General features: G+C 37.4%; 1 protein-coding gene across 3 annotated transcripts in view; it reads left to right on the top strand.

The window, feature by feature from the left end:
• NELL1 (neural EGFL like 1) overlaps window positions 1-22,410 on the top strand; it is a 909,424-nt gene that overhangs the window by 566,264 nt on the left and 320,750 nt on the right. For all 3 annotated transcript variants that reach the window (XM_043971020.1, XM_043971019.1, XM_043971018.1), the window contains exon 14: window positions 4,609-4,731. In XM_043971020.1, the coding sequence (XP_043826955.1) occupies window positions 4,609-4,731 (123 nt within the window). The remainder of the gene's footprint in view (window positions 1-4,608; window positions 4,732-22,410) is intronic.

The following is a 22,410-nucleotide window of genomic DNA, read 5'->3' as shown; positions in this document are numbered from 1 at the left end:
CCGAGGGCAATTGTCAGATTATAATACAAAGTCATTTGTTATACACACTAGGAGAGGATGAAGGAAGACTATAGATAGCATGGTGCTATGAAAGATTGTAAACAAATTTGGAAAAAGTGTGACCTAAATGACTCAAAGCACCTTAAAAGCATTTGTAGGTGGCAGCAGAAATAAGAAAACAACAACAAAAAAAAGGAAAACTACAATAAATTAGTTGCTCTTTATGTAAGATTCTATTTTTTTTTCAATGAGACATATATTTCCTCATTCAGACAATAACAGCTTTTTCCTGAAGAAGAAAGAGAAATAACATTGTGAGAACTAAATTGGGGAGGAGGGAATGGGTTGGCCAAAGTACTTGAATGCATGTAAGGATTGCTTAACAAGATACTTCAGGGAAAGGAGAATACCAAAACAATATAAGGGAAATTATGGGCAGTGCAAACAATGAATCAGCCAATCAGTTAGCATTTTCAAAATGCCATTTGTATATCAAGCACTTTACTAGGTGCTGGAGAGACAAATATAATAGAGAAACAATCACTAATCTTAAGAAGTTTACATTTTATCAGGAGAAATAACAAGGATGTACACAGTAAAATGCAATGTCATTGAGTATACCATATGCTTTGTTTTCTAATATCTCCATATGTCAAAAACACTATTGAAAACAGGCTATGGGGATATAGATATACACACACATACATATATATATATTATGTGTGTGTGTGTACACTCACAGTATTTGTCCATATACATACTTTCTCATCTATATAAAATATTCAACACTACATGTATATTATAATATATTCCTAACACTAAACAAAGGGAGAATAAAGCAAAGGAAGGACACCGTAGACCAATATCACTAATTAATATCTATTTGAAATTTTAAAATTGAATTTTGGACCAAAATTCCCACAACCCAACAATAACAAAAGTTCAACAGTTGGTTAAAAAATTATGTAATATCAAATTATATTTATATAATAAATACAAAGATAGTTCAACATTATAAAGATAACATTTTAATAAGAAAATGACATTAACATGTATGATATAAAGATGATTATAATGATATAAAGGATATAAATATAAATGCTATGCATTATATAAATGTTCAGAAATCAAAGCCCTTGACAAAGTGTCACATACACTTATGCCTAAAAATCACTCTGCAATATCTGTGCTTATAAGGATTAAAACATCTATTTAAAATCACAATGGTATTATATGAATCACATGTTAATATTACATTCTACTGAAACACTAGAGATTTTCCCAATAAATAAAGAAGCACATGCATCTCAAGAAAATCCTCCATGACAGACCATATTTTTTTGGGGGGGGGGGCGGAGCAATGAGGGTTAAGTGACTTGCCCAGGGTCACACAGCTAGTGTCAAGTGTCTGAGTTCAAATTTGAACTCAGGTCCTTCTGAATCCAGGGCCAGTGCTTTATCTACTGCACCACCTAGCTGCCCTATGGCAGACCATATCTTGAGAGTTACACAGGTAACTGAAAAAGTTCAATGGATACAAGATACAATTTTTATTGTTCGCTGATTACAAGATAACATTTGATGGTAGAGTGGAGGCTCTCTCCAAATCTTTTGCATCTGTGTTTAACTCATTTAAATTTCCTTGAAAAATACAATCCTATTTTTCTGTTCAAAAACTTTAATGAGCATAAAACTAGGAGGTAGATGTGTATCAAAGGTGTCACCCCAGTCATGGTGGATATCTTGAGTAGGTCCAAATAGAAACAATTCACTGTATCTGGTAAGGTCCTTCAGATGTTATTTTTATAGGCAACTGGATGTTCAGCATGTCTGGAACACTCTCCCTCCTTATTTTGCATATTATCTCCCCCATTAGCAGATGAGCTCCTTGAGAACAAGGACTGTCTTTTGCCCTTCTCTATATTTGAATAAGTAATACAGTGCAGGACACAAAGTGAGGACATTTAAAAAGACTTATTGACTGACTGAAATCATCACCTGCTCTCCAACTTCTAGTTTTGTAGAGTTACTTGGAACATTTAGGTATTCAATGATTCATTCAGTCACATGCCCAACATTTGTTGGAGCTAGGACATCAGCTCAGATCTACATGGCTTCAGGGCTGAATATTCACTAACCCAGCTGCATTTCCCCCTGAATATCACTGTTTCATAAATAACTTGGTAAAGGAATGAATGGATGAATGAATCCATCCTTTTACCTTTAGTAGCAACACCATATTGCTGGTTCATATTTAGCTTTTTACTAAGCTGTTACCATCTATCCAACAAACCTACTTACCTTCTTAAGAGGTGGCATAATATAGGACATAGCCTACTTGACTTGGAGTGAGGACCTGAATTGAAATGCCAACTCAGATACTTCCAGTTGTGTATCTCTGCATAAGTCATTTAACTTCTTTGTGCCTCAGTTTCCTCATCTTCAAAATGGAGAAATTGAAACCTTTTATGTGCTCTTTACTTCTAAATTCATGACTCCTTTAGTTCCTTCTTTTTTTCTCTATCCTTTCTTGTGCCTTCTGCATGGCTACATTTTTCCTGTGATGCTTCTATAACACCATTGTTATCTCATCTACCATTGGTCCAGCTGGTTTTTGTGATTTACCCCCAAAATTTCTTGAGGGCTCAGTGATGCTAAATATGTCTTATGGATTTAACATTTTCTATCATCAGTCCTATAAGGACGTTTAAAATAAAAATTAATGAAACAGGGTTATTCCAAGGGGTTTTAGTCCATTCATCTAATAGACTATATTTAAATTTTATTTTTTTTACAATGAATACAATTTCTCTGACATTTCTAGTTAGAATTTTTTGGCCCTTGCTTCAATACTTATTTTGTTTCTTCCTCTCAGAGACATAACTAACATGAGCTTTGTCCTAGAGCACTTATATCAAAGGTCTATTTCCCTGATGACCACCCTCGCTGCCCTTCCTTACTCTCTGGAGTTGTGGAATACAATTTGTATTCCCCTGGAATATAATCTCTTTGAGGGCAGGGGATGTTTTATTGTTGCCTCTGCATCCCTAGGACCAGACACACATCTGGTGCTCCATGCAAGCTAATTAAATCACACTAAACAGCTTCTGACAGATTCCCTGGGCCATGGGCCAAGTCCTGCTGGCAGAAATACCCAGACCCACTCCATTTGACACCAAAGAGTATCTTCTGTGTTCTCCCCCTGCCAACACCTGCTCAACTAAATTCATTACAGAATCCTACTGGTTCATATTTGCTCGCCCTCTCTCGCCCTCTCTCGCCCTCTCTCGCCCTCTCTCGCCCTCTCTCGCCCTCTCTCGCCCTCTCTCGCCCTCTCTCGCCCTCTCTCGCCCTCTCTCGCCCTCTCTCGCCCTCTCTCGCCCTCTCTCGCCCTCTCTCGCCCTCTCTCGCCCTCTCTCCCCCTCTCTCCCCCTCTCTCCCCCTCTCTCCCCCTCTCTCCCTCCCTCTCTCCCTCCCTCTCTCCCCTTCCCTCCCTCCCTATCTGTTTCTGTTTTTTGTTTTTTTTTTTTACAGGGCAATGAGGGTTAAGTGACTTGCCCAGGGTCACACAACTGGTATGTAAGTGTCTGAGGCTGAATTTGAACTCAGGTCCTCCTGAATCCAGGGCCAGTGCTTTATTTACTGCACCACCTAGCTGCCTCTCTCCTGCACCCTCTCCCTCTCCCTCTCTCATTTCTATCTCCCTCCCTGTCATATCCTCATCTATGTTTCCTTCCTTTTTCAATTTCAATAAATAAAATGTTCAAAAGGTCCATTTTCAAGACTTAAGCTACATGCCAATTATTTTAGCATTCTGTGTAATCCACCATGATTGTTTTCGTTGTTAAAGGTCTGAAAAAATGTAATTTATCCCCATTGCTCATATCCAGCTTAAGCTATGAAATACGTGGTTCAGGGTTCATTATTTTAGATATATAGAACAGATTGAATCAGCATTGGGCTGACACTGGTCCTTTTCCATGTTTCTGGTTTTGAATTCTACAAATTAATCTGGCATTTCAAAGAAATCCTCCATCCTACCCCAACCTCAGTACTACAGATTTTGAATGATGAAGTATTTAAATGTTTAATGGTGTGATTGTTAGCATTTTATTGCTTCTCAGGAATCAACCCAGAGGTTGAATTCTAACCCCTTTGAAAATGGATTATATTGAAAATGAGGGTTGAGCTGCTGCTGACGTATTCTAAAATGCAGCTTTGGAAGTATATTCTTCTTCAAGTCCTTAAGTCACAGCCCAGTGCTTATTATCATTCCTTATGGCCAAGATTATGAAAGAGATTCACCAGTAGTATTTGGAGATTAACATTTTGCAGTAGGTGGGCAATCTGTGACCTCCTTTCACCATTTACACTCTATGGTTGAAATAAACAATATTATTCATCCTGTGAGTAGGCAAGGGGGGAAATATGGTAGACTTACCATTGTGTATTTTCATTTATTCAACTTTTTGGTTGTTGATTCTGCAATCTGTAACTGAAATGTTTGCAGATGGCCTTTGGCAAAGATCTCATTTTTTATTAATTCTAACCCACCTGACCATTGCCTACTTCTTAATCTAAAAAGGAGTCCATTCTTTCTTCTCCTAGAACACGATGAATGTGGTAGTGGCCAGCACACCTGTGATGAGAATGCAATCTGCACTAATACTGTCAGAGGACACAGCTGCACCTGCAAGCCTGGATATGTAGGGAATGGAACCATCTGCCGAGGTAGGTCCACTGTTTGGGCAGTTTTATCAGAGCTGCAAGTTTGATTAATGTAAATCTCAGCATCCAGGTTTTTATAACTTCTCATAGACAGGTTCTCACATGGCTTTAGCTTCTATTTTATTAGCTGACATTTGCTATATGCATGGATATGATGAATGGGATTCAGTTGTCCTTTGCTTTTGATTTTTCCATTGGGAAAAATACCCCATTGCCCAACCCAAAACCTTTGATGTTATAGGTTTAAGAAACCCCAAATATGAAAACAATAGCAAATGCTGCAGCTCAGCATCTTGCTTGTGACAGTCATAGAATTTTGCCTTTGGCATCAACAAAGAGTCACTTATGCATACTATATAACTACTATATATCCCAGGTAGAACTTGAATCTAGGTTAATAATGCCAATACCTGTCTTGTATCAACTACACCAGGGATTTCTAATGTTTATTGGTCCCCAGACATGTTGGCTCTCAGTAAGACCCTTTGACATTCCCTATTTGAAATAAAAGGATTTAAGTTTTATAGTTGATCATGCATCTACATATAAGAAATGAAAAGTAACATTGTGATATGCTTCACTATGGGTACACCAAATATTTTGAAACTTCCTTAGTTGGTATTAATATTAAAAATAAAATATAAATTTTTTCAAATTCATTTGACAGGCTTTTCCTAATTCATGGGAAGGAGGAGCACGTAAACCAGATTGGCAATGTCCAAACTTCCCCATCCTATCACTAGAATCTTTCCTTGAAATGAATTTGTGGTGATGCTCCTAACATCAAATAACAGTATCTTTCTTTTCGACATAATGCTGCCAATGGATAAATGAGTAACATATATAGACCACAAGCAGAGAATCTATATAGTAAACCTTCTCTAAGTCCTAACTACTATTGGGGTCTGAAAGCAATTGAATCATTTAGGAACTTGAAACTTAGCATTTCAAAGCAGGTCAAAGATATTTCATGAAAATGGAAAAGGAAGTATATTTCCACAGAGAAGCAGGCTGCTAACTAGGGTTGCATGCTAATGTGGTTGAATTGAGTAGCATGAGGATTTACTTTTAATGCATTTTCTGAGATCATGGCTCCGCATAAAATAATATTAATTTGCCTGTTTAGGTGAGTTTATATTTGTCAATTCTTCCAATGCTGTTGCAATAAGTATTGGCCACATCTCAGTGGAATTCTCAACATTAACTGTGAAATATATTAGTTCAAAAAAGGGCATAGAGCCCTTTGATTCTGAAGGGAAGTGATTTTGCCTTGAATTTTATGAATTGTGAAATAGACTTTCTTGAAGGGATTCTTGTCTAATCAAGTTGAACTTAAGTATTTGCTATTGCTTTTCTTCTTTTTCCTTCCTTTCCTCCTCTACTTTACTCTTTCTCCTCTTATTTCTTGTCCTCTTCCTTTTTCCCTTCCCTTCTTCCTTTAATCTTTTTTATTTTTATCTTTCCACACTGAAATATGAGTGTAGTTACAGTGTTGTATACTTCTGGACAAAAAAAAACAAAACAAAACATAGTAGCTTCCTTCTGCTATGATTTCATGTAATATTAGCAATGTTATCAACACACATAACATTAGGCATAAAAATTGAAAACAATAATAATTTGAATGGATTCCATCCCATGAATTTTTTTCTGAATTATTCATACCTACATGACAACATACATACATTTGAGAATGAGGGGGAAATAGAGATGTATAAGTAAAACTGTAAGAGACCTTAGAGATCATATATTCCAACCCTTTAGTTTTTTTTTTGGTTTTTGTTTGTTTGTTTTTGTGGGGCAATGAGGGTTAAGTGACTTGCCCAGGGTCACACAGCTAGTAAGTGTCAAGTGTCTGAGGTCGGATTTGAACTCAGGTCCTCCTGAATCCAGGGCTGATGCTTTATCCACTGCGCCCCCCCACCCAGCCCTTTAATTTTACAGAATTTATGAGAGTTTAAACAAAGGAGGAAAAGATAAAATTACCTATTTTCATATTTAGATTTGTATATATGTGAATATCTTGGTGGAGCAAGGGTCTTAAGACATTTCTCCATGCAATGATATGAGAGTTAAAAAAGAAAGTTAATATAACTTTAACTTTAAAATAAGAGGAGCGGGGGCAGCTAGATGGTGCAATGGTTAGAGCGCTGGCCCTGGATTCAGGAGTACCTGAGTTCAAATCCAGCCTCAGACACTTGACACTTACTAGCTGTGTGACCCTGGGCAAGTCACTTAACCCCCATTGCCCTGCAAAAAAAAATTAAAAAATAAGAGGAGCAAAGATTGTATTATTCCTGGTCAGATCTCATTTTCAAGATGTTATCCATTTGTGGCCATCCTATTGACATTTTTTAAGAGTATCCAGATGGTATAGGACCTCAAAATCATGCCATATGAGAAACAGTTGAAGGACTTGGGGATGTTAACTTTGGAAAAAAAGAGTATTTAGCAGAGGATATAAGGGCTTAAGCCACTGAGATGTTACATGGAAGAGGGATTCAACTAATTTTACTTGTTCCTAGATAGCTGAAGTAGGAGCAAATAGAGGAAAATTTAGAATCAAATGAAGCATTGGCAAAAAGAAGCACACGCGTGCACACACACACACACACACACACACACCCCCTAACACTTATCTATAATTGATAGGAATTCTTTAGAAGGTAATGGATCCATCTTTACTAGAGGTCATCAAACAAAGACTGAATAAGAACTTGGCTTTCTTATAAAGGTGTGGATTTGACTCAATGGCCTCTGAAGTCTCTTCTAACTCTATAAATGTATAATTTTCTGAGATTCAGAAATTTTCTCCATGATGTAGATGAAAACTAGAAACTCGAGTAAGTTTAATAATAATAATAATAATAATAACAACAACAACAATAACATTTATATAGTGCACACGGTGTGTCTGGTACTGTGCTAAGCATTTTAAAAATATTATTTCATTTGATATTCACAACAATCCTGGGAAGTAAGGGCAATTATCTTGATTTCACATTTGAGGAAACTGAGGCAGATAGTGAAAAGTGACTTGCTCAATGTCACATACATGGTAAGTGTCTGATTCCAGATTCAAACTCAGGTCTCCCTCAATCTGGGCCCAGTACTTTATCACTGTGTCTCCTAGCTGAATCTAAACATCCAGATCTTTGCTGTCTTATGTGAAGTTCAAGTTGAATGGTGAGAAGTGAAAACTCTTATTTGAATTCTTTCTCCCCCAATATTAACATATCCTGACAATATTAACTAAATGGAGGGTTGGAATTTTCTTTCCATGCCCTTTTCATTGCTTATTGGCTACAGTTAAGTTTTTGGCTGTTGGTAGTAGACAGGCTAAGACTTGCATCTTATCTATTGCAAACAAATGTAAGAGATGTTTAAGAAGCTTTGATCCTTGGAAGAAATCTTACCTCAAGGCAGATGATATCCCAAGCCTACACAGAATTATTAAGGTGCAATGTGAGACTAGAATCTAAAATAGAGGAAGGAAATGAACCAGTCAGGTAAAATAAATTACTTCAATATCACAAAGATCCATTATAACAAAATTATTTGAGCCCCCTCCACCTATGCAACTCTTTCATACCTTAAGAGATAGTCTTTTGGGGCTGATATGGTGGATACATTCATCACCTTGTGGCCTGTATTTCAGTGGTAATACTCTCTAAAAATGGCTAATCCTTTAAGAATACATGGTTCTCATGTATAACTTATATTGAATTGATTGATTTTTTTAAAGAGGGGTGGGGAGGGAGGGAGGAAGAGAATTTGGAACACAAAGTTTTAAAAATTCAATGCGAAAATTTGTTTTTACATGTAACTTGGGGAAATTCTAAATAAATAAATTTATATATATTTTTTTAAAAGAATACATAGTTCTCTCCTGAGTCTATATTTGAAGCCTTCTTAGATTCATTAGACCTACCAAAATTTATTTTCTGCTGATACATACTTTAAGAACCCAGAATCAGATGGCTTTTGGGGATGGACCCAAGATGGCAAAGTAGAGAAAGTGATAATCTGAGTTTTCCCAATATTCTGCTCCATATAAATTTAAAATAATAACCTAAATAAAATTTTGGAGTGGCAAAACCATCAAAAACTCAAAGTGAGACAAAAGAAGTCAGAAGAAGAGCTCTGTGATGTGGGGGGAGGATGTTTCCCAAGAGCCCACCTGGAAGAAATACGAGTGTTTGGGACTAGGTGGTGGTGACAGAAGCAACAGCAGCTTTGGGAATTTTCAAGCCTGAGATGATAAGGGGACTCCACACTTGTCAGAAGGATATTCTAGGGGACCCCTGCACTAGCCCTATACCCAGGAACAGACACTGACAATTCCATTGCCTATAGCCACTTCTCTGGGTCTTAACTCAAGAGCAAAGAGGAAAGCATCGAGTGGCAGTATCACTTCTGGCCCCAAAAGAACAGGGACCCAAAGCAACAGTATTGTTTTTATTTCCAAGAGAAGAGGGTTTATTAGTAGCAGTATTAATTATAACCCCAAGGGATCAAGTGCCCTTCCTGAGTAAGAGCCCCAGTGCAGTTCTCCCCAAATCACACTGTCTTGGAAACACAAGAAACAAAACAAACAAACAAAAACAAAAAAAACCCCTCCAAATCCTCAGAACCAGTTCAGAAAACAGCAGTGCAAAAAAAGCCTGAAACTTGAGAGTGCCCCCCCCACATCCATAAAGCCCAACATTAATTAATATAAAGATCCAAATCAAGAAATATGGTGGGAAATGAGCAAGCAAGAATAAAAAAAACTGATTATAAAAATTGACAGTGGTGACAGGGAAGATCAAGGCAGAGACTCAGAAGATGACAATGAAGTCGAAATGGCTATAAACAAAATCTCAAAAAAATGTGAATTGGACACAAGCCCAAGAAGTATTCCTGGAAGAGCTAAATAAATATTTTCAAAATCAAGTAAGAGTGGTAGAGGAAAAATTAGGTAAAGAAATGAAAAAGAAGGAAGAAAATTATGAAAATACAATTAATATCTTGGTAGAGGAGGTACAAAAATACTGAAGAAAATAATACCTTAAGAGCATAATGAGCCAAATTATGAAAGAGATAAAAACTCACTGCAGAAAATAATTCTTTAAAAATTAAAAGTGAGCAAGTCATAGTCAATGATTCCATGAGATATCAAGAAACAATAAAACAAAATCAACAGAATTTTTTTTTAATTGATGAAAATGTGAAATATCTCATCGGAAAAACAAGTGACCTGGAAAATAGTTTGAGGAGAGAGAATTTAAAAATTATTGGACTCCCTGAAAACCATGTTCAGAAGAAGACCCTACTGGAGCAGCTAGGTGGCACAGTGGATAAAGCACCAGCTCTGGATTCAGGAGGACCTGAGTTCAAATCTGGACTCAGACACTTGACACTTACTAGCTGTGTGACCCTGAGCAAGCCACACAACAAAACAAAAAACAAAACAAAACAAAAAAGACCCTACATACCAGATTTCAAAACATTATCAAGGGAAAGTGCCCTGATATCCTAGAAGTAGAAGGTAAAACAGAAATTGAAAGAATCCACCAATCATTTCCTGAAAGAGGTCACAAAATGAAAACTTCCAATAATATTATACCTAAATGTCAGAGCTCCCAAGTCAAGGCATAAAGAAATAATTCAGATATGAGCCACAGTCAGGACTACACACACACACACACACACACACACACACTCTCAATTGGTGATAGAAATCTATCTTACCCAACAGGAAAGTAGGAGGGGGAGGAGAAAATAGAAAAAAAGATACAAGGAAGGGCAGATAAAACAAGACAGTGATCACAAGCAAAACACATTTTAGAGGAGGAACAGGATAAAAAGACAAAGAAGTATCAACAGAAGAAAACAAAATTGAGGGAAATGTACAGTTAGTAATCATAACTCTGAATGTGAATGATATGAGTTCATCTATTCTTCATAATTAAAAAGGACCAAAATTGCAGCGTTACGTCAAGGTAAATGTGCAGTGCGTCCACCTGTGGTTGATCAAACCAATGTGAACTTAGAAAGGTCTACCTCAAGGGCAGTTAGGTGGCAGAGTGGATAAAGCACTGGCCTTGGATTCAGGAGGACCTGAGTTCAAATCCAGCCTCAGACACTTGACACTTACTAGCTGTGTGACCCTGGGCAAGTCACTTAACCCTCATTGCACACAACAAAATAAATAAATAAATAGAAAGTTCTACCTCCGATAAAGCTAAAATTGTCTTGTGAACATTTGGGAAGGAGATGTTTCTAAATTTGCACATCTCACATTCCTTTTGAGCTATTACAGTCCTGCCTTGCTCATAAAGCATAGAACCTTCTTTGATGTGAGAATGCCATGCTTGGTAGTCCCATGTCTGACAATTGATACCACAATCTTCAGAGAGACCTTAAAAGTGTCTTTGAATTGCTTCTTCTGACTTCCAAGTGAGTACTGCCTTATGTGATTTCTTTGTAAAATAGTATTTTAGGCAAACATATTGGGCATTCAAATAATGTAGCCAGGATATCAGAGTAGTGCTGTCTGCAGTAGAGTTCGAATGCTTTTCAGCCCACTTCAAGAAAGGTCCCTGGTGAATTTACTCATAAAATGGAAGTAGATAGCAAAATGAATTAGGAACCAGAATCCAACAATATGTTGTTTACAAGAAACACAGTTGAAACAGAGACACGCACAAAGTTAAATAAAGAGGTGGATCAGAATCTATTCTGCATCACTTGAACTAAAAAAGGGAGGAGTAGTGATCATGATCCCAGACAAAACAAAACAAAAAATAGACTTAATTGAAAGTGATAGATAGGCAAAATATATCTTGTTAAAAGTAACCATAGGCAATGAATTATTATTAATCCTAAACACATCTGCATCACATGGCATAGCATCCAAATTCTTTAAGGAAAAGTTAAATGAATCACAGGAGGAAATAAACAAAAGAACTATACTATTGGGGGACTTCAAACTTTCTCTAGCAGAACTAGATAAATCTAACCATAAAATACATGGGAAAGAAGTCAAGGAGATGAATAGAATCTTAGAAAAGTAAGAATTGATAGACCTCTGGAGAAAAGGGAATAGGAATAGAAATGAGTATACCTTTTTCTTAGCTGTACACAACACATTCACAAAAACTGACCATATAATTAGGACATAAAAACCAAACAACCAAATTCAGAAAAGCAGAAATATTAAATGTATGCTTTTCAAAACATAATACAATAAAAATTACACTTATTAAATGACCATGAGAGCATAAGTTAATAGTTAATTGGGGAGCAGCTAGGTGGTGCAGTGGATAAAACACCAGCCCTGGATTCAGGAGGACCTGAGTTCAAATCCTGCCTCAGACACTTGACACTTACTAGCTGTATAACCCTGGGAAAGTCACTTAACCCTCATTGCCCTGCCCCCCCCAAAGTTATTTGGAAACTACATAATCTAACCCTATAGAATTAATGGGCTCCTAGGTAGCATAGTAAATAGAATGCCACCTCTGAATTCAGGACGACCTGAGGTCAAATTTGGCCTCATACACTTACTGGCTGAGTGATCTTGGGCAAGTCACTTAACCCTGTTTGTCCTTGGATATAATGAAATATTAGTGTATATTGAATGGCCATGGTTAGGGGAAAGGGGACATGATCACAACTCTGCTTTATTTCGGAAGATCACTTTGACATGTGAATGGAGGATAAACCAAAGATGGGAGACATTGTCTTTATGGTATTATTGTATAAATTAATATCTTGATTCTTGTGGTATGAGGTTTATTTTCCGGGTTTTCACTTGTTTGTTTTTGGCCCAAATGTGATTTTTATTGATAAAGGGAAACCCCCAAGAGAAATTCTTTCTGCCAATGCAAACTAGTTCCTTCTGTGCAACTTTCAAGTTTAGTTACTTGTGGCACTAACAAAATCAATTACTTAGCTAGGGTCATACAGCCAACATAGCAGAAAAGGGATAACCATGGGCAGGTATAGCTATGTAGAGACTTGAATTTAAGTAAGTCATACATCAATGAGATTAATCAATCAACACCCATTTAATATTTGCCCTGCACAATTCTAGCTGCTATGAACACAGAGGGGAAAAAATGAAATAATAACTTCCCCCACATCAAGAGATCACAGATCTAAGGAATTCTAGGAATCTCAGAGAAAGTAGAAGTACAGAATTTCAAAGACACAAGAGCCAAATAATTTTAGGTCAGCAAAAGGATAGAATATATTTGACTCATTACATTGGATACAAATATTCCTGTATTTGATTTAGAAGGCATTCAAGTCTTATAATGCATAAAAGTCAACATTACAAACATTAATTATCATTGACTTATAGGGAAATAATGGTTGGTTTAGAGATTCATAAGTTGGAGTCTGTGAAGATTTTTAAAAATATATTTTAGTAGCTTAATTTTTCTATAATTGGTTTTCTTTCTAATCCTATATAGTTTATTTTATGCATTTTAAAACTTTTATTGGGAGAAGGACTACATCTGCTTCACCAGATCATTCAATGAGGTTCTTGACATAAAAAACAGTTTAAAAACTGGTATAGAGAGATCCCCTGTGGACAAAATGTCAAAAAATCCAGATTTTTGTGCATAAGAAAGAAGCAAATGTAGATATAGAAGATCAGGGTGCACAAGGTTTGGACAAAAACTTATTAATGGGGCTTTTGCAAGAAAACATTAGAGGGATTTGAGTTACTAAAAGGGATGCTTTACAGGCCAAGATCCATTTTACAAAAGAAGTATATGTAAAAGAAAGGGAGTGGTGGAAAATGAATTCAGTGTAATATTATACTATAGCAGATAATAAAATTGACAAACTACCAGGTAGAGAACCCGATAAATTATATCCTGGTATTTGGGAACAAATCAAGAAGGAAATTGGAAAGCCTTTGGCTAAAGCACTTAAAACACTCCATTTGGCTCTCACAAATGGGACTCATATAATGGGTATAGGGAAGAAGAAACCTGAAGACTAGCCTTCAAGTGGAGAAAATAGCAGTGAATATGACAAGGGGCAAGAATGACGTCCTTAGTGTATATGCTTAGCAAGACAGAAGTCAGTGTCCCTTTAGAAAAGCAGCCTTTGGTCTGATGAATTTGTCTGAATTCTGAATTATATCTCCCAGTAGGTAGATAAGACTGAAACCCTGGTTATAAAGTAATTTAGTGGCTTAGAATTCATGATAGAGTTTAATGTTGCTCTTCGCACCTGTTTGATTTATGTAGTCAGAATGGAAGGTAGATTAGAATTTACTTAGATTTGGAATATGTAAATAAAAGAGAAACTTTTCAAGAAGTCAAGAACAAGTGGCCTGAAATAAGTAGAATAACTTAGAGTTTTCTGCATATTAATAACCTTGAGGGGGCACATCATTTATCTACTAGTGGGGATTCCATCCAAGAAAATAGTTGGAAATAATTGAGATAGATTAGTTTTGTGAGAAGAGGTTTATCTACTTACATTGGTGGGTTGTTTTTTTTTTTGGGTGGGGGCGACGTAGTTGGGAAGACTGTGAGGTGATGAAATCCATGATCTATGAGACAAAAAAGAGACTTCTATCAACTTACGGTTGTATATTGAATACAGCTCTCACTTACTAGTCAGCACCTTGACTCTGCTTCTGAATTTATCAACTTGTAAATTACTGCCTCGGCTGCTATATCTCACCCTGAAAATTCCCTCAGTGCCTAGAGTTGTTTTACCCTGGAATTTCCTTCAATGACAGGTTTGCTCTCTCCCTAGAAAATCCATTATTTCCCCAAGACCTCCTCACCCTGGAAGGTCCTGCTGCCATGCAAAATATCCTCTGGATGCATTATAGTTTGCCATCATTCTTCCCAAGATGTGGAATCCATAGCGAACAGCCATCTTTTCTGGCTTACATCCAAGTGTTATTAAAGTTTTATAATAATTAATTACTTTTCCCATTATATCTTTTCATCTTTAATACTTTTAAAAATCCTCACCCAGTAGGGGAGGGAAGGTGGATATGTCCTCTCTCATCCCACTTCCCCTTAATCAATAAATTTAATAATTGCCAGCCCTGTGGAGTGGCTTAAACCAGGTCCTGGGAAACTGGATAAGACCAAGTCTAGACCTACTGAAATTCAGAATATTCTTCTTCCTTACTTGCTTCTATTTTGTGAACTGAACTTTCCCAGAATCGGCCTCTAACCTGTGAATAGCCAGAGTCGTACAGAGCAGGCCAGAGACAGGAGAGTCAGTAATTAAATTAAATTTTATTTTCAGAGTGAGGAAAAAGATTTACAAGCAAGGAGGAGGTATAGACAGATGTGCCAGCACCTCATCCCTAGTGGGTGGGCCCTTAGCATTGTGGGGAGATCTCAATACTTATACTGGTGGCTTCCCAGTGAGCTGTAGCCCTGACAATGAGGAAGCAGCAAGCATGTGACACGTTTTATCACCTGCAGGACCTTCCAACTCTATCCAGTATTTATCTTTGATCAGAGAGCACCTGGTGGATTGTGTGACTAGGACAGAGGGTGAGCTCATCCAGAGGGAGATCACAAAGGATTGTTGTCCTGCCAAGCTCAGGGCCCAGCTTGCTTGCTGGGCCTTAGCTTTGGGGGAAAAATGGGTTCAAAGTTTTATTTTTTCAACATGAATCCCTCAATTCTTTCAATACTTATCTCTGAAATCATCTTCTGCAGGAGGACTTTACAGGACCCATGAGTTGCTGGTGCCTTCCCTTCTAACATTGTCTTCTATTCATTTTATTTTATTTGCTTGTTTTCACCTTTGCTAATTTTTTTTTTTTTTTGGTGAGGCAATTGGGGTTAAGTGACTTGCCCAGGGTCACACAGCTAGTAAGTGTTAAGTGTCTGAGGCTGGGTTTGAACTCAGGTCATCCTGAATCCAGGGCCAGTGCTTTATCCACTGCACCACCTAGCTGCCCCTTCTATTCATTTTATGGATACCAATTTTGGTAAATGTTGTTTCCTCCATTTAGAATGTAAACTCCTTAAGGAGAGGGATTATTTTTGCTTCTTTGTACCCCTCATATTTCACACAACACCAGGAGCATAGTAAGCAATTAACAAATTTTATTTTTTTTCTTAATTGCTTCATCATTTTGTATATACCTTGTAGATTGCTACTGGGGCCTAAAACCATTAGAATTTGGAGAACTAGCTTTATCTTTGTGTCTTGAGAGAAGGGAGTCAGCAAGAGAGGGTAGGGTGGAGCATTGGGAAGCTTCCAATGGTCTTTTCTGCAGGCTGTGTTAATGAAGTATAAACATGAGTCTTCAATACAGGACAATCATGATGTATTTTTGTATCCCCCAGCGTAATTTCATCCTGTCCATAGGGCAAGCAACCAAGAAGCGATAAAATTTATGCCATGTCATGTGAAAACAAAGCACACCTAAAATGTCTTGCCAACAACATCCTTGAAGGCTATCGGTGGAGTGTGGCCACGAAAGCAGGCAATATTTCTTTCTATAGAGTAAAATATAATAAGGCTCTGCTCTTTGGATAGAAGGAAGCTAGGAATTTTTCTTTCATTTGAACAAACATTTTTAAAACAGCTATTGAGATTCTGTATTAGGAACCTCATTTCTAGTCTACTTCCATTCTACTAGGACCGATACATATAATAAAGGCTAGGGTGTGAAAATGAGAAAAGGGAAGGCTAAAATCAGGTTTCTATGTTTTTTGATAGGAATTAACATTTTAAAATGACAATCCTGGCAACATTTTTCTCTGCCACTACACACCTTTTTATTTTATTTTTTTTTTGGGGGGGGGGGTGATTAGGGAAGGAGAAAAGCATAACTGAACTGAGAAACTGAGAAAGCCAGAAAGAGGGAATGAGAGAGAAACTAAAAGAGATTTGAAGAGATATACAAAAGAGATAAAGACAAATACAAGCAAAGAAGCAGAGGCAGAGAGACACACAAGAAAAGAGAGGAAGGTGGAAGTGTAAGGGGTCTTGGAGTGAGCATGGCCCTAGTGAATACAGTAAGTTGTCACCTGTTACCAGAGACTTCATTTGTTTGTTGTTTTTGTCTTAATTTATGGAATAAAATAAACATTCCTATAACATAATACTATAAAAACTGATTTTAAACAAAACTGCAAATCTACTATGCACAACTTGCTATTCCTTTCAAGGATACAAAATAATCATGCAATTTTTTCCTTTCTTTTCTCTCCCACCAGGACTACCAATAGACATAAATAGGTGTTTTTATGTATATGTATATACACATACATAAAGATAAACCTCTATATATGAATATACATATACATAAAATGATTCTATGAATACTTTTATTATCAGTTCTTTCTCAACCAGAGACCTTGAAATGGTAAGGAGCTTTTTAGCAAATCAAAGAGGTCCTGCCCTGAGAAATAAGCTTTTCCCTGCCCGGCCCCCTCCTTGAAGTTTTCAAGGGGAATGTTTCCTTTCATGGAATCCTGACGTTTTTCTCCCCACCCCTCCCCTCCTCACCCCTATGTAGAAGACTTTGAGTGGATTTTAGAAAGTTGATTTTGAATGTTAAAGGTCATGGTGATCAATTTTCAGGCCACTCCTGGAAATCCATTGGGGAGAAAGCTGGCTTATCTTTTCCCTATAAGAGATTAGAGTGATCTCAATCCTTGATACTGTCATGTTAGGAGCCAAGAACTACATTTATTTCATTTTTTTTTTTATAATCAAAGTGACTCTATGTTTATTTTTCAAAGCCAATCCAACATTTTAGTCGAGAAGTGAACTAGTGAAGAGGCCGTAAGAGGTGGTGGGCATCAAATAACCCTTTTCTTCCATCCCAGTGTGTCTGGCTATCTGGCCATATGGTGCAACTGAAATATTTATATATACATGTAGGTCTATTTTCCTCTGGTTATTCCCTGTGTCTGGAATTATCTCATCCTCATCTCTTCCTCCGGCTGTTCCTAGCTTCCTTCAAGTCCTAGCTAAAACCTTCTACAAGGAACCTCTCCTGATCTCCCTTAATGCTAGTGTCTTTCCTCCACCGATCATGTCCAATTAATCCTATATATAACTTGTTTATACATAGTTGTTTTCAGTAGACTGTGAAGGTTTTGAGATCAGAGACTGTCAGTTGACTTTCTTTGTATCTGTGGGTCTTGGAACAGTGCCTGGCATATAGTAACTACTTGATAAATGCTTATTGACAGACTGAAATACATGTACATGTATTTAGAAATTATTCTTTTTTTAAACCTAACAGTCATCAATAAAGACAAACTTGGATTTGTAAATTTGTTGATATCAGGAACTTTGTCACAAGGCCTCTCCTACTATCCACAGGCTTAGGCCTTCTTGGACATGCAGTTTTAGTGAGTTTGCTATTGAGAAGGTAAGTGAATTGCTTAGGGTAATACATCTAGTATATGTCAGTAATAGGCTTTTTTTCCTGTTTTTTGTGGGGTGGGGTATTTGTTATTGTTTTTTGTTTATTTGTTTTTTGTGGGGCAATGAGGGTTAAGTGACTTGCCCAGGGTCACACAGCTAGTAAGTGTCAAGTGTCTGAGACTGAATTTGAACTCAGGTCTTCCTGAATCCAGGACCAGTGCTCTATCCACTGCAACACCTAGCTGCCCCCAGTAATGGGTTTTGAACCCAGGTTTTCCTAGTTCTGAAATCAGCTTCTATTCACTTTATCTTATTTCCTTTGGCTGTATAATGTTGCCTCTCCCTTCCCACCCCCTCTCTCTGTGAAATTTTCCACAAATATATGCATTTATATCTAAATATTTATATTTCATATATGTACATACAATAAGATAGTAATGGAATTATTCTCTATGTGTTTCCTATATTTTTATTTTCTTTGTGTATTTAAAATATTTTATTGATTATCTTCTGCATATATATCACTTTTTCAACTCAACACCCATTATTACATTTATTAAAGTGTCATGTTTCCTGTTTTAAATTTAAGCATTTTATAAGATTTTTAAAAAATAATAATAAATGGGATTTCTCTGTATAAAAACTCTATGTTCATCTTTCCCATTCTCTCTTTTCTGATGGTAAAAGGATGAGGGAGTAAAAACTACCATAATTTGCTATTGAAAGTGTTTTCATTACTACCTAAGGTGCCTTTTACACCAATTATCCTGGATGGAACCTTTCCCCACTTCTACACCAGTGGATCAATGGACATTCTTCCCCTTGAAAATAGAAGAGGGGCTAGAAAATTGCATGAGCCAGCAGGAACCTAAATCTTTCTTTCTAAGAATGATGATGAGCATCCTCCTGACCTATGATGTCAAAGTCAAATAGAAATGGGGGCCACTAAACCATATGTAAGGATGCCTGTGGGTGGAATATTGACAGAAACCACAGATTAACATTGTCTATGTTTGATGGTGTTTTAATTTATTTAGTTAAATACTCCACAATTACATTTTCATCTGGTTTGGGTCACTGGAGTGTAGTGGATCAACTCTGCTCTTAACTAAACTGTGCCTCAGTTCATCAGTCAAATGCAACTAGTGAACTTGATTGACATCCATCAATGGAAAGGACTGTTATTGAGGCTGGGGTGCTCTGGCTTCACAGACTCAGAGCCTGAACAAACTGATCCTGAGTTTTGGGGGGTGTGGGGAAAGGCTGTGGATACATAAGGAAACCAGTGTAAGCAAAGGGAGTGTTGGATGAGGAATTAGAAAACCCAGGTCCTAGGCCTAGCCTTCCTGCTATCTCAGTATGTGATTTTGGACAATTACTTCCCTTATATGGATCTTACTTTGGTTCTCAGTAAAATAATTGAATGGAGCATTTATTAAGTATTTACTATGTGCAAAGCACTGTGTTATACTCTGGGGATGCAAATAGGAATTTAAGTATTCCCTGCTATCAAGGAGTTCACATTCTAATTAGGGAGACAGAATGTAGAACGTTTTACCAGAAGTCAGAAAAAATTGGTGGTCCTTAGGGTTCAGTGGCAAAGCAGATGGTGGTCATTCTTCAGTTTCATTTCCACAAATAAAATCATGTCAGTCTCTGACATTGAACCATTTGATAATTCCAATGACTTTGGTGACAACAATTTCGTTTGTGGGTCTGCAGTAAATGTGGCTGTAGTATCTGTAGGGGTAATCAGCAGGCTGCATTTTCACAAGGGTTGCTTCCCAGGAAGATGGTTAAGGGAATTTGCTGGAAAATTCATCACTATTCCCCCGAGTCTTGGGCTACCTTCATCAGAGTCTGAGAGAATATAGCACTCAATATGGTTATGGTGATTTTACCTGCTTGGCACACTGCTTTTCTCTCCCAGGGTGCCTTGATCCATTAGTTAGATGGCCTTATCTGCCTTGTAGGTGGCAGAGGGTTGGGAAGTCTGGTTCTTTTTGTACAGGAATTTCTTCCTCAGGCAATGGCTGTGAGAGCCAGTCTGGAAGAATGAGCAGTCATCTGGGAAGTGCTCCTGTTCGCAGGGCTCCTGTTCTTGCCTTCTTGTTGGTGACAGTGATCAAGATTTGCTGTAGGTAATTATAAGGGAGGTGACCCCCTTTTCCATAGTCATGACTATGGCTCTTGGTCACTGGACTTGAAGCAGGTCTGGTGATTTGGAGACCTTTCTTCTCCCCCCGCCCTCTCCAACAATATCAGGCTCAAGATCTTGGGCTATCTTCATTAGGTCTGACTGAGGTAGACTAGATTATTTCTATGCCCTCTCCCATTTCCAAAGTTATAGGTTTTAAGAAAGTAATATCATTCATAGTCCAAGATAATGCTAATGCCATTGACACACAATTAATAGGAGGGCTAAATGCACTGGGAAAAGTTTTGTTGTTTTGTTGTTCCCACATAGGAATGGGTTGCCACAATCCATTTTCATCCTTCTGTCACATTTGTAGAGCCTAATTGCAGCTCTTCCCTATCTATGGCTAAACAAAGAGCTGTAGACACACTTGTATCATGGCCTATAATTTTTTAATACTGTCTCCTTAGAATCAGTAGGATGTTATTCTTTTTGCATGGAACTGGAGCAAAAAGAACTCTAGGCTTCTGGGCATGGAAGACCTTAGTTCAATCATCACTGTAGCAATGTGTGCTGTGAGGCAAGCCATCTCACCTTTATGGGCCTCAGCTGTCTCATCTGTAAGAGTTAATACCCAACACAAAAGGTTATTATGGAGACCATTCAATAAACAAGTGTTGATTAAGTGACTACCTTGTGCCAGATGCTGCTAACTGGAGAGAATGAAAAAAATGCCAAAAAAAAAAAATCCCTGTCCTCATGAAGCTTATCTTCTCAAGAAGAAGACAACATATCAATATTAAGTATATGCAAGATACACACAGAGTAGGTAGAAGGCAAATGTAAAGGGGGGAAGTTCAAAAATAACTGACAATTACAACTATTTTCAAGCTTACAAAGAACTTTACAGACTTAAGTTAATCAAATCATAAATGAGATAAATACTTCAGATGTCATTGTTCCCATTTTATAGATGCAGAAACTCAAAGAAGATGAAATGACTTCCTTGCAATCCATGACTATTAAATGTCAGAAGGAGAAGTTGAACCTTCACCTTTATGATTCCAAGTCCAGTATGCTATTATGTCATGTTTCCTCTCAAATTAGAAAAAAATGTTATACCTATTGCACACGGTTATAGTGGGAAATAGATGTATGAATTGGGGAGAAGACTATGGGCAGGGAAAGCATTAAAACAGTCATGAAGTACAGTTGTAAAGTACAGCTTTAAAAGATTAAATCTGCACTAAGAATTTTTTTTTGGGGCGGGTGAGGCAATTGGGGTTAAGTGACTTGCCCACGGTCACACAGCTAGTAAGTATTAAGTGTCTGAGGCCAGATTTGAACTAGGTCCTCCTGAATTCAGGGCTGGTGCTCTATCCACTGCACAACCTAGCTGCCCCTGTACTAAGACTTTTGAACGGTGATTATGTGCAAGATGTTTTGATTTGTTCTGCTAAGCCCTAGCAGGGAACAATTAAAGCAGCTCATGGAAGTTTCAGAGGGCAGGCTTAACTTGATGTTAGAAAAAAAGTTTTCCACAATTTGAAATGTCTGAACTTGGAAATGGTTGCCCCTTTTGGTAGTGGGTTGTTTTGGTTTTGCTTTTCCTCATTTCAGTCCTTCCACCAAAGGCTAAATGACCATTTCACAGCAGTGTTGTTGGGAGGATTTTTGTCCTTACATTGGGTGGATTAGAGAGATTTCTGAAAGGTGACACAGTGACTGGAGTCAGGAAGACTCACCTTCTTGAGTTCAAATCTGGCCTCAGACATTTACTTAGCTATGTGACATGGGCTGAATCACTTCATCATTTGCCTCAGTTTCTTCATCTATAAAATGATCTGGTGAAGGAAATAGCAAACCACTCCAGTACCCCAAATGGGATCACAAAGAGTCAGACACCCCTTGATAAATGACTAAAAATGAGATCTCTTAACCTGAAATTCTACGAAAAGTAATCATGATTTTTATGTGTTATATAACATGATACAAGTGCCAGCTCTTTTTATTACTCTTACCATCTACTATATTCATTGTGTTAACATGGACTCTGTAATGATTATACCAACCTGTCAGAGTTTCACAACAACTAGCCAATCAAAAATCTGGTGTTAAATTTATGATAATGTTATTGAGTGAATCAAAGAGAGTGGATAGAAGGCTGAATGTAG

This window comes from Dromiciops gliroides, chromosome 6, assembly GCF_019393635.1.
Source record: "Dromiciops gliroides isolate mDroGli1 chromosome 6, mDroGli1.pri, whole genome shotgun sequence".
NCBI classification, from domain to species: domain Eukaryota; kingdom Metazoa; phylum Chordata; class Mammalia; order Microbiotheria; family Microbiotheriidae; genus Dromiciops; species Dromiciops gliroides.
The sequence above is the reverse complement of the archived record's forward strand: the minus strand, read 5'-3'. Positions and strand labels throughout refer to the sequence as shown.